This window comes from Balearica regulorum, chromosome 3 (genome assembly GCF_011004875.1).
Source record: "Balearica regulorum gibbericeps isolate bBalReg1 chromosome 3, bBalReg1.pri, whole genome shotgun sequence".
Taxonomy (NCBI): domain Eukaryota; kingdom Metazoa; phylum Chordata; class Aves; order Gruiformes; family Gruidae; genus Balearica; species Balearica regulorum.
In genome coordinates, this window is record NC_046186.1 from 21,376,738 (window position 1) to 21,390,094 (window position 13,357).

At 33.7% G+C, this 13,357-nt stretch overlaps 1 protein-coding gene across 1 annotated transcript in view; it reads right to left on the reverse strand.

The window, feature by feature from the left end:
- The window catches only part of SNTG2 (syntrophin gamma 2), a 285,035-nt gene that overhangs the window by 136,712 nt on the left and 134,966 nt on the right, over positions 1 to 13,357 (reverse strand). The window contains exons 3-4 of the mRNA XM_075747252.1: positions 10,589 to 10,645; positions 10,435 to 10,492 (exon numbers count right to left, since the gene is read on the reverse strand). Coding sequence (XP_075603367.1) covers positions 10,435 to 10,492; positions 10,589 to 10,645 — 115 coding nt within the window. The remainder of the gene's footprint in view (positions 1 to 10,434; positions 10,493 to 10,588; positions 10,646 to 13,357) is intronic.

The following is a 13,357-nucleotide window of genomic DNA, read 5'->3' on the forward strand; positions in this document are numbered from 1 at the left end:
GACAGGCTGAGGGAGTTGGGACTGTTAAGCCTGGAGGAGGGAAGGGTCAGGAAGACCTTATCAATGTGTATAAAGACCTGACAGTAGGGGATGAAGAAGAGGGAACTAGACTCTTCTTAGTGGTGTTCAGTGACAGGACAAGAAGCAACAGGCACTAGCTGAAACACATGAAATGCCATTTGAACACAAGAAACCACTTTTTTTACTTTGAGGGTGACCAAGCACTGGCACAGGTTGCGCATAGAGGTTGTGGAGCGTCCATCCTTAGAGATATTCAAAAGGCATCTGAACACAGTCCTGGGCAACTGGCTGTGGGTAACCGTGCTTGAGCAGGGGGGTTGGGCCTGATGACCCCCAAAGGTCCCTCCGAACGTCTACAATTCTGTGATTTGCAAAGGTGCATACAGGAATATATTTGTACAATATGCTTTTATTTTAGCATATTTGTTCAAAATAACACAAATTTGAAATAACATTAACCTATTAAGGCAGTATTTGCTGTAAATAAAGATATTCTGAATGAAAACAGGATTTAGTTTTATTCTCAGATGTTGACTTTTCTCAGAATTATCCTTCATACTCTATGTAACCCATCTTGGTTTCTGGATCTTTGTGCACTGAATACAACTTGAAAGAAAATCTACTGTATCAACACATTTCTAATAGTTTTAATTGCAAACTATTAATGAGATAAACTTAGCTTTATAACAAACTAATATTGCTTTATATTTTATATATGCCAAAAAGTAAAATGAGGAAGATGTATAAAGGGCAATTAGCGATCCCAAAAGGATACTGATGGGCATTATGGAACCTTAACCTTAAAAACCAAACCCTTTTATTCCTTGCTATGACTTTTAGAAGGCAGATGATATTATACCTGTTTTCTGAGGCCAATTTTAAAATATTATTCTGTTATGATTGCCTAATAATTCAGAAAGCCTATGTTACAGTCAAAATTTGCCATTTTTTTACTGACCTGGTGAGGACAATTGCTGCATGTATACCAAAACTGAGAAGACTAACATCTGGAATTCCTAGGTGTGACACTACTTTTCATTAAATGGGCTTTGAAAGACAGTATGGAAAAAAGTTTTAAAGTTCAGTTTTATATCTACCCATCTAACTCTTAGCAGCAACTAAAGCAAAAATTATTAAAAGGATTTTGGATAGTTTTCTGACTGCAAACAGGTTTGTGACGCAAGCTGCATTGTCAGTTTATCACATGATCTGTACGAAGTACCAGCTACACTGTGATTAAATAGCCTTTAGACCTGCTTTAGGAAACAAGAGAAAAATTCAGATGGACTAAGTTTCCTGAAGAAATCCAGGTATTTGTATGTCTCGATGCAAGATCCTTAAGCCAAACCAATTGGCAATATGATTCTTGCAGGTGTTTCCCAACAAGTAACACTGCAGTATGAACTCAGTGAAGAAAACTTAGACACAACAGGTTAGTTCTTTAATTAAGGAAAGAGGCCTACTGTAGCTCAGATGAGCTTGTAGATGTTGCAGCAGAGAGACTCCACGGGAACAGTTATGATAAATTCTTACAAGAGAAAAATATGCCCAGTTTTACATATATTCAGTAAATCAGTTCTTCATATGATCTTGCCTTAATAGAAAAACATCAATTCTCAAAGTAAGGAAACAAAATTGGAACATTACTAGTGTAAATACTTTAAAACTTTGCCTTTATAAGTAAAGTCATGACAACTAAGATGTGCAAAGCAGATTTTTTTTTTTTTAATGTATCTTCAGAAAATTTGAAAGTGCTATATTACTACTGTCATTTCTTACTTGGGATACTTGCCTATCCACAGCTAATAAGTCCCTTGAGTTTGAAAAGAAAAGTAAAAATACTCATGCATCTTACATGGACAGAATTCAGAAATAAGTAGCAATAATTAAGGAGCAAAAGCAATAGTTATAAGTATGAATAAGTTATATTTTGTTTAAAAAAACTTTGACTAGCAAAGCATTGCTAACACTCTGTTAAGAGTCAGTGAAAAGCTATTTAAAATTGGAAAAAAACGTGGTATTTCTAGGAATACCATTAGGAGTGTTAGAAGCTCTAGGTACTCTATGTATATAATCAATCTAAACTCGGTACTATTTTCAGAATTATTACAATATTTTTCAGGTAAAAACAGTCATGTGCATTTTAAAATTAATTAATCAATAGGTGAATACATTGACAAAGGAATGTAGTACAATGTAAAGGAAGATTAATCTGATCGCACAACTGCAAGATTCTAAGGGGTAAGGTTAGCTCTAATAGACATATGATTAATATCACATGTCAAAGTCTTTCTGAGCTGAATAACATAATACAAAATTAGACAAGTTAGGATTAGGTAACATTATATAAGGAAATAAATTATAATCTGGTATCTTCAATCTTTTCTTACAAAATATGTAACTAAGTTTCCATTACATTCTATTATAGAATGCCAAGTTTTAAATGCTGTAGAGGTGATAACTGTAAAATAAACTTGGAGACTAAAAGGGGATGCCAAAGGTAGCAGAAATAATACATGCTTTAAATGAGTTACAAGAAAAGAAGATTTGTAGTTCCTAAAATAACCTAAAAGTCTTTAGCTCAGAAACCAGTAAGGGAAAGGTAAGAACAGCGAAAAGATCAAAAATAGAACTTTTCTGAAATTGCCAAAGGATGTTATTAAATTTATCACATTATTCCATGTGACATTATCTCCAAGCAAAAGGGTCATTACTTTTGGTCTTTCCATCAAATATTCTGCATGATTCTTGACTGCTTCAGCCCCAAAATAATCTGAATGAGTTTTATTCTGATTTTAATTAGTATCTTGTAATGCAATGGGGATCTTTGTTACATTAAAAGATGTTTTCTGTGTAGCTGCTTGCTTCTCCAGTTCCTGTACCAAAGCACTGTGGTAGAAGCAAGCTCCAAATCCAAAGTCCAAAACACCATCCATCTTCAGAGGGACTTCAAGTGGTTCTCTCCTGAACAGATTATTTAAATGAAAACATACTACATAGTTGTCTAATTTCTATTCATAGAATAATTATCATCAACCTTTTTCTTCAACCTGGACTGTAGTGGTAATGAATTCAAATACTAACTTTAAGTGCTATTTCATTAGATATCTATAGCTCATAAGGGAAACACATTGTCAATTGGGTAGGTGAACAGGAGAAAGAACAGAAACTGGGCATGCCAGTGGCATCCTAAGGCCACAGTTTATTCACTCAACTGCTACCTGGAACCAATGACAACTAAAACAATATAATGTACTTTTCATACCTTTCTCTATTTAGTTCAGAGTACAAGAATGACAGCCATAATATTATAGGTCCCCTGAAATTACAAATTATGTTTTTCAGATCTTATATCTACCTTTTTGTGTCATAAACTGTAAAATGCACCTTCCAAAGAGAATAGTCATCATAAAACCCTACAGAACTGAAATACAATTTACAGAAACATTTTATATTTTAACATAGATGTTAAGTAAAACTAATTATCTTTCACTGAAAGTTGATGTTCTTCACATACATGGAGAAGAACCTGATCATTAATATACTCTTTGAATACAATTTCTTTATGCACTTAACAGAAAAACATTATTCAGTATCAGGAACCTAATGCACACATTTTTAGACATATATATATATGTATACATATATAAAGCCTCATTTTGGGAAAGTACATGAGCAACTGCTTAAATCTAGAGCTGGACACCCAAGTAATTGATTCTGTTTTTTAACCAAATCAAAAGAATGAAAAAAAAATATTCAAATTGACCCAAAATGGGAATGCTCTGGTTTTCGTTGTAAGTTCTGGATTCATCAAGCTCTTAAATTCTATTAAAAAACTAACACAAATTCTACAACAAAAAATAAAATTCTAAGTGCAACTTCAAAATATTTCATCTCAAATTTTCTTCTGTCCAGGAATTATTTATGAATTATTTTAATGCATAAAAATATGCATTTCATTGTAACAATGAAAACATTACCATCTTAAAAACATTTACCATACCTGATTTTAAAGTATATGCCTGTTCACTTAAATACACACTTAAAAATTAAGTCTCTGCATCCTTCTACCCAAATAATTCTTTAGATATAGATCATTAATTTAAGTCTCTTGCTTCCGCATTTAACCCTCAAACCAAATCTCAATAGTATAAACTGTTCTAGAACCTCAAAAATTCAATTACCTATATGCTTTTCACTAATATACAATGACTGCTAATTGTATCATTGGACCTTAAGTATGTTCTTAACTCTTAGGCTGAATAAAAATACTCCCTGAGTTGACGATCAAAATACCTTCCTTCTACTTGTAGACTGACCTTTAACAGTTCATTAAGATGTCCTTTCTATTAAGAGGTATTGCATTTTGTGGCCTGCCTAGTCTGGAGGAGGCAATAATAAAAAAAGAAATCCAAAATGATACGAATGTCCTTCTATGACTTCTGAAAATAAATTTAGAGCTGGAAGCATAAGTCCAAGAGCGAGAACAGTAAGTAGATGCTATCTTCAGATATTGTTAGCGTTCCAGTAATAAAGAAGAATAACATTGGCATAGATAATTAAAAATTAATGATGGAAAATATGAATAATCCTAAAAAAATATGAAGACATTTGTAAGTGATATTAGGAAACAGTGTACAAATATTAAATACCATCAAGTTTCATATGTCTTATGTTCAAGAAAGGACTTTCTCATTTTCAAAGGTGGCCTTGTGTTCAGTCTTCACCTTCATTAGCATAAGGCACAATGCAAATTTTTGATCCATTCTGACTTCCTTATGAATGCAAATACCTTCATTTGGGCTTAACTAATCTTTAATCTTGACCCTGCTGGCCCAGTGGAATGAATCTTCAAGGCTGATGAAGCCAAGGTGAGTTCTGCTGCAGGGATGAAGAATATCAGCTACAAATATAACTGTACTGTGCAGCTAGACTGTAATCTCACATCATGCCCACTGATTTATTCAGACTAGGCTTGGTTACCCTAGTTGTACTACCCTTATGGATGACTGGAGTCAACATGGAAAAAAATACTTATGGGGGAAGTATCACATATGTTTCCATACTAAACCATCTTTGCTTGGCACTTAAGTGTAAGTGAAACTGTTAAAAGCCCTCATCAAACTGACACCATGTCCTCCAAACAGATGGTCCTGAATGCAGGCAGCCAGGATGTGATATTTGGACAGAGTCTGTGTTTGCAGAGCACACAGTTTTAAGCCAAGAATGTTTCAGTGGCTGAATGTCCTGAGTTCATTCCAATCCAGCATCCCCAGTCAGAAATGGACTAAACACATAAAATAGAAGATTTTTCAATACAGCAGAATGGGAGTTATAAGTCACCTTTTATCACAGAAGGTGGGAAAAATGCTTTCAAATTAAAGGATTTAACCAACCTTTTTTGAAACTGGTAAAATGCAAACTATCCCTATTCCAAAGGGTTTAATTTAATTTTATTTAACTATTTTCATCATGCCTCAGTGAGCTGAACCCACTGTTTTGTTTCATCATTGCTGCTTGTCTGACTCCACATGTTATATGAGATACGAGCAGAGCTCCCAGCAGTAGCCAGATTACTGCAGCAGGTCTCACGAAAATGAAAAGTTGCATTAAGGTGACAAAATGTGATTGCTAACTTGATAATTCTGCAACACAAAACAGAAATTTGATTGTTTGATGTTTATGCAATTAAAATTTCCAATACTATATGCAGAAAGTCACTTGCATGTATGATGAGGTTAGATTTCAAAGTCCATTCATTTTTTCAGTCTCTACTCTTTATGTTCCACAAGAAGTTCATAAAGAGTCTTAAGAAATTAAAAATGGGAATAACAGAAAGATGTAAACACACGTACACTTTACCCATATATTGTATCTAAGGATTCTTTAAAGTATATTTAATGGATCTGACAAAATTTCTTATGGATTCGCTGTACAAGTGAGCCTGACTGATCTGATTCCTTTCAAAGTTCAGGATATTCAGTTACACATCTCTGAGAACAGGACTCTACAACTATTTGACTGTAAACCTACTGCAGTCTTTACCATAAATAAATTGTTAATACTAAGACATATATAAAAATAATACACCTCTCGAAGCTATTAGCACATCACCAACTATTGTATAATGATTGTACAACTATTGTACAACAATAGAGTGCAATGTACTCTAACTTAAGCCAGTTTAAAAAGGAAAATACAGGAACCGAAATACTGTATTAAATTATGTAAAAAACCCCACCCTAGAGAAAGCACGAATCAGTTTTAGAAACTCTTACTGTGAAGCTTCAACATCAATAGTACCTTTTCATAATCTGGGAGATTATTAGTAATGTTGCTAATATGCTGAGTCAACTGGATGATTTGATATAAGGACAGGAGAAAAAAATCCTTGCTTTGGAAGTGAAATAATTACCTGTGGCATTAAAATTACTCTGTAGCTAATTACACCACTTTACTTTTAAATTTATAAATGTGTTTGCATTTATTTTTTCTCATTCTGTCTGGCACAGGACTTTTGTCTCAGTGAAACTAACTTTAGCAAAAACTTTGGTGGTATGAAAAAAATTTCACTGTTGTTAGAATGAAAGACAGAATCCACAGAAATATGTAAAAGGCCTAAACTTGGTGATGAGTCACTGGCATTAGCAAAACTTGCTCTTACCTAATACTGTTGAGGAGGGCACATGCTCAGGAAAAACTCAGGACATTCTTTACGGTGATTTGTAATACATTGACATTAGCTTCCAGCACTGAGCGATCACTTAATCTTGTCTTTCAGAAGTGTAGAGCTACGCTCTTGAGTTTCTGTGTATGTTTCAGTGAACTTGTTCAGGAAAGTCTTACTGAGTACAGTAATCTAAGATGACTTAATTTGAAAGTTATAAGCACAGCGATCACAACCGAGAGGTCTCTAAGCCAGTCAAAACTGTAAGAATAGTATTTATTACCACTGTTGCTACAGAAGTGCTTGTGTTGAGTAACAAAACCAAATACAATTGAAGTGTTCACCCTATCTCAACAACTGAAGTGCAGATGCCTTCAGCTGCTGCTTAGGTCAAAACCAATAAAATAACCCCATCTATATTTGAAAAATTTAGAGAGTACAAAGATAGCTGACTAACTACAATATTTAGGATAGCACACAGGTGGTACCGATATAAAAAAGAAGCAACTGCTTTATTCTATTACACTTCTAGCTTTGGAACTATAAAATAGTACTCTATCCAAACAAAGCAAGGTTAGAAATATGATTTTGCAGTATCGTCATATAATGGGCATTAAATTTCACAAAAAGTATCACAAGTTATCGGACATTTTAGGAAATCAGTAATTTAGTCAGTAAGGAGAATTTTACTCACATAAGTTCAGATATTTTACACAAGAACCCAAAACAGTAAAATCCCTCACAGTAAATTTCCTGATAAGAAATCCCTTTTTTATCAGGTAACTGATGTATTTTCAAATGTTACTGCATGATACAACTTCCTTTTTTTTTAAAAAAAAATCAGTATATTTGCTTGAAATAGCAACTAATCTCACTGTTTAATTCAAAGCCACCAGTGAAGCTAGCCTATCATTTTTACCGTTACTAGTACCTTGTATAATGAAAGTCCAGTGGTGATTTATTCACATTATGAACATACAGATGTTCAGTCCAAAATTTAGTTTGTGGTAAATCTGTATGAATCTCCTCTCTCCCTCATGCTTAACATTTCCTCTCATTACATCCATCACGAATATTTTTTATATTCATAAATACAAACATATTTAAGTATGCATATGTGTGCATTCAGAGATAGATATATATATATATGGGGAGAAGGAATGCAGATATTTTTAGAACACTGTTGTAATTTTCCCTTAAATAATATTATCAGATTGTTTCCTTTAACATTAAAACACTTGAATCTTAAAACAGAAATATTCCCTCAAGGTCATCTGTGAGTTAAATGTGGATATATTCTTTTCATTATTATTAATTATCAGTTAAATATGATACTATCAAAGTAATGCTGTGAATAGCATTTGTTATTATCTTTTTTCCTGTACTGAATAACAGCAACACTTTGAGATTCTTGAGATCATATCAAAAGATTTGCAGTATAAGAAGGTTCTGGACTTCCAAATTTTTTCTAAAAATCTTCTGATGCTCTTTAGAAATATTCATTTGCCAGAGGAAACAAATAAACAAAAAACTCCACACTGTTTTCTGTTGCACAGACATTCAGTAACCAGAACAGAAAGTGCAGGAAGCAACGTGCCAAAAAAAGCATTTATACCACGTATCTCTGATCTTTAGCATCTGCAGCGCTAAATGAATCACAGAATCACTCAGGCTGGCAGGAACCTCAGGAGTTCACCTGACCCAACCCCACACACGCTGAAAGCAGGGCTGAGATTCTCTTCTTCCCACCAGTGGCCCAACTGATCCTGTACAGACTACTGTCTTCACCTCGTGCCAGGTGTGTCAGTGTCTTCATGTCATTCACTGGTTCATGGAATCATAGAATGGCCTGAGTTGGAAGGGACCTCAAAGACCATCTAGTTCCACCCCTCCCCGCCATGGGCAGGGACACCCTCCACTAGACCAGGTTGCCCAAAGCCCCATCCAGCCTGGCCTTGAACACTTCCAGGGAGGGGGCATCCACAGCTTCTCTGGGCAACCTGTTTCAGCCAGGAACACTGCATATGGGCTTACTGTGATGCAGCACTGCCTCTTGTTATAACTGCTGCTCATTTTGGAGCTTCCTTGAACAAAAGATTACAAGATCTTAAAACAAGCATCTTCTGAGGAGAGATTTTCAGATCTGAAGTAAACAGCTGATGTCATAAAATTGTTGTTGCATTTCTTACTCTACAAATAAATGTAGTTCATGAAAAACTACCTACAATGCACAAAACTCTGCATATAAGTATTTTATATACAAACTCAGCAGTAACTTGATTAAAAGTACTACGTCCTAAGAGGGCAGGAGATAGCTTTCCTTGTTGGCAATTAATTTCCTGAATTACTTGCCTTAGACCTGAATGCTTATATTAATTTTATTACTATTTTTATGTATTTATTTTCTTAGCATGGTTTATTACACTGTGTATTCAAGGAGCCTATTATAGTTCCATATACAATAACACAATTGACATAAAAACACCTTCTCTTCCTCACTGCAGAAACCATATCATAAAAAGAACTATCATACTGAAATATATATAAGTATTGTACACAGGAAATGTGAATCGGTCTTTCCAACAGGATACTGGAATAGCCAATCCATTCAATATTCACTAGGTATCAGCTGAAAATGGGCTACCAAGTCTGGGTATTACATTTTAAGCAAAATAAGGACCCATTGAAGAAAATGCAAAGGAGAAAAACAAGCACAGGCTGTGATCTAGTAAAGCACGAAGCTGAACATGGTGCCAAGCCAATGTGCTTCATCTCTACTGCAGCAAAGCAGGAAGAGAGGCTGATGAGTTCAAAAGATCATGTCAGTGACTCTGAGTCCTCTAAGGAGCAGGACACGCACTAAGGGTCACAGTGCAGTGCTCTGTCTTTTCTTGCAGGAAAGGTTACATGAAGTGGGTAGATTTATTCTAGAGAAGAGAGGAAACACATAGAAGCTTATCACAGAAACACAACAAATCTTCAAATATGTAAAAGAATGCCTCAGCAAAGAAAAGAACAGCAGAAGAGAAAATATGACCTTGTTTTTGATCAGCTAAGACCCTTAGTTCACCTGGCAAAGCACTGCCCATCCACGTACAAATGTTCTTCTTTTCCTTACTGAATGGCCCTTTTGTTTTCCAGAGCAGTTCTCCAATTTGCCAAGATCAGTCCGAGGTCTGACACAGTCCCCCAAAGGTTCCTTTTGCTCCATAAATGTCAATATAATACTTAACTGGATTAGATTACACCGATTTAGATCTTGTGTTATCATCACCATAATAAACATTACAAATCACTCTCTGTTTGCAACGGGGTACAGTTAGCCATATCATAGAGCAGTGAATTACTGTGTGGGGAAAAAAATATGTCTGGTTTATATTTTTTTATCCTCTGGGTTATTAAAGTTAAGTACATCAATAGACTTCCTATGTCATAGTTTTGTTTTCACAAGTAACTTTAAATATTTTGTTTACAATGCAACTGTCTTACTTCAGTAAAAATATGTTTTCTGAAACTATTACTTACTAAAATTTCAGGTCCTAAGGACTTGAAAATATTATAGATTTTAAATTCAACCAAAGGCACATGGACCATTTGGACATTTATAGAAAGACTTAGAAATACTGTGAGGTTGAAAGAATGAGCCATACATATGTTTTAATTCTCAATTTAAAGAACATTAATTTTTCAAAAACCCCCACATATACTACAGCTCTATATAAATAAATAACATAAATATATGTTACCTGCTTGGTCTTTAAGTATTTTTGATATGACGACAGGCACTTTGTGCTCAGCACCACCCTGTAAAAGATGCGTATTAACCATGAGATCTCAATTAAGACTGAAGTGAAGTAGTTGCACTGAACATTAAAGTAAGAAACGAGAAGTTATCCATACCTTTATGCTTAAGCCCAAGCCACCAACTGGTTGTCTATGAAGTGTAACAGTTCTGTGCTTTAAAGAATTGTAGAAAAAATAAATTTAGGTGAAAACACAGTATCTGAATAAGCATACAATATGTTTCTAAACTGTTTTTTACTTTTAAAAAAACTAATTCTCAAAGGTACTAGAATCTGAGTGATCAAGTTCAGTTCTGAAGTATCATTCATCTCTGATTTATAGGCACTTAATTCCTTACCATAAAGAGCAGAACTTGTGTGTGAATTGCACATGCAGACTTTTAGTATGGTTTTCTATTGCTGAAGCAATATTCTTCCTAAATAGTAATTTTTACATGCTTTTGCTCTGTTTTGACAAATGTTTTCATGAGAAAACTATATGAAGAGCTTGGAGATGTGAATTTTCATAGCTGATCTACCTTCTTTAACTGCTATCATGTATGCACATGACATTCATTCTCATTTTTCAATCATAAATACCAAAGTTTTCTAATCCATATCTTCAGACCTATACCAATTTTTTGCAGCATATGCCAAAAGACTTTTAGTGATAGTCTGCTTCAAATGGTTATTTTCTTGCATTTCATGTTTAAGTGCATGAAGAAGATAAACATTTATCAATATTTTTCTATTGCAACCCATCATATGCTCAGTAATATGCTGAATTTGACATTTCATTAATGTGTAAATCTTGGTGCTTGACAACATACTAATAGCACTTTTTCTGTTGACAGTAATTACAGAGTTGAGGGGAACTTTTTTTGCAACATGCTAAACAGTACTGTATAGAATGCCATCTCTACCACGTAGAACAGTAATTCCTGAACATGTAAGATATTTTTTTTCTTTTTTCTGTACATAAGAAAATATATATGAGATTACTCCTATATGTACACTTCTTGATTGGGTATTTTATGATTTCACTGAATCAGATACATGTGAACTTTAATTTCAATAGTCAAGCCCATAATCATGTATTAATAAGTTATTTTTAGCTTTTTTCCTAACACTCACCTTACTAGACATATGTTCAAACTGACTCGGGGGAAAAGGGGAATACAGTAAATCATAAATTTCAGTCTCATTTTAGGAGGGTAAAACGAATGCATATGGTAAAAAAAAAAAAGTTAAGAATACTTTCATACATTTTCGAACTTTCTCTCTTCTGTTCCCATGAACATTATACTACACCAGCCTGTGCTAAAAATGGAAATGATATTATGAAACATGCTATCTGATTTACATCAAAAGGTTTATGTGATTCAATTTCAGAAGATATAATTCAGCTTTATTGAAATCTGTGCTAATTCAAATTGCTCCATAGGTTCTTTTCTTCATTTTGAACTGAATCAAAACTTTTGATCAAAATTATCATAGACACTGACAAAGTTCAGATCCAATCTAAATTAGAGTATGTTCTACCTTTAAATTCAGTGACTCATTCCCAAGAGTCATTTTCTATGACATAAATCCTCTGTGCTTGTTTAATTCGTGTTTCTCTCCAACTGTACTTACAACCTGTAAACAAATTATCCCAATATATCCCATCACATAAGGAAGATGGAATAAATATTTTGACAGTTTAGATTGCTTTAGCATTATTGGATAACAAATACAAATACACTACATGGATAGCTTTAGCCATTTTATAAAAGACAAGCAAAGTATTGTTTAGAGGCATCATATACATTCAACTATAATTAACGTGTATTTTTAGATGGTTGATAGGTACATTTCAAATGATAATACTGATGATAGAATTGAGTTTGTAGCCCTACAAAGCAATCTATTTGCGTAACATTGTAATAATCTTGACATTTCTATTTTCATAGTTCATAGAGTAGTTTACTACAGAGCTTCAAATATTCCTATTAAAGGACACTTTGAAAGAAGGTACTAAACATGTACCTAAAAGTTTCCTACATAACAGCTTTTTTAATTAGAGCTACATTTAAAAACTGGAAAAAACTTCCTACTTTTAAAGATGTTCAAATTACAAAATAAAATGCCAAAAGCTGAGCATAATAAAGTGTTATAATTGAGATAATTTACACAAACTTATTTCAATCCTATGATCATATATCATTTGCTATGATTATGGCTAGTGGTCATACAAGACCAAAGATCACATTTCATTTTCTATAGATAGAATTTTGTTACTGATTTTGAATTTTTAAAAATTGAACAGTGTACAATTCCAGAAGATTAGAAGAAAGCTAATACTGGGTCAATATTGAAAACATATAAATAGAGCCATGGATCTTCATTGTATTACAATGCTTTAAGGTCAGATGATCATAAATCTGGCAATGGACCATCCATTCCATTATGGAATAATAGTAAAACCAGTTTATAAGGATTTAAAGAGGAATAATGTTAAAGGGGAAAAGTCTTATGGACAATACCTTTTCAAATTACATGAATACTTGCTCTGAAATTTCAAATCTCAATGACAGAATACCAGTGTTGTAATAACCCTTATAAGGCAGTGATCCGACACCCCACAAAAACTTGATTAAAAACATAAAACTATTCAATATGGTGTATTTTAAGCAGATGTAAATTGGCTAGCTGAAAGATTCCAAATTAAAATGTAATTGAGATAAAGTTACTCTTTAGTGGATATGTTTCCTGTGGGACAGTGACAGTAACTGGGTTATTGAAAAAAAAAAAAAAATCAGTGATAAAAAAAATCTACATTAATTGTAATAATGTTTGTAAGGGACAACACTTGTCATAAGGTAATGATGAACAGGATAGATTCTAA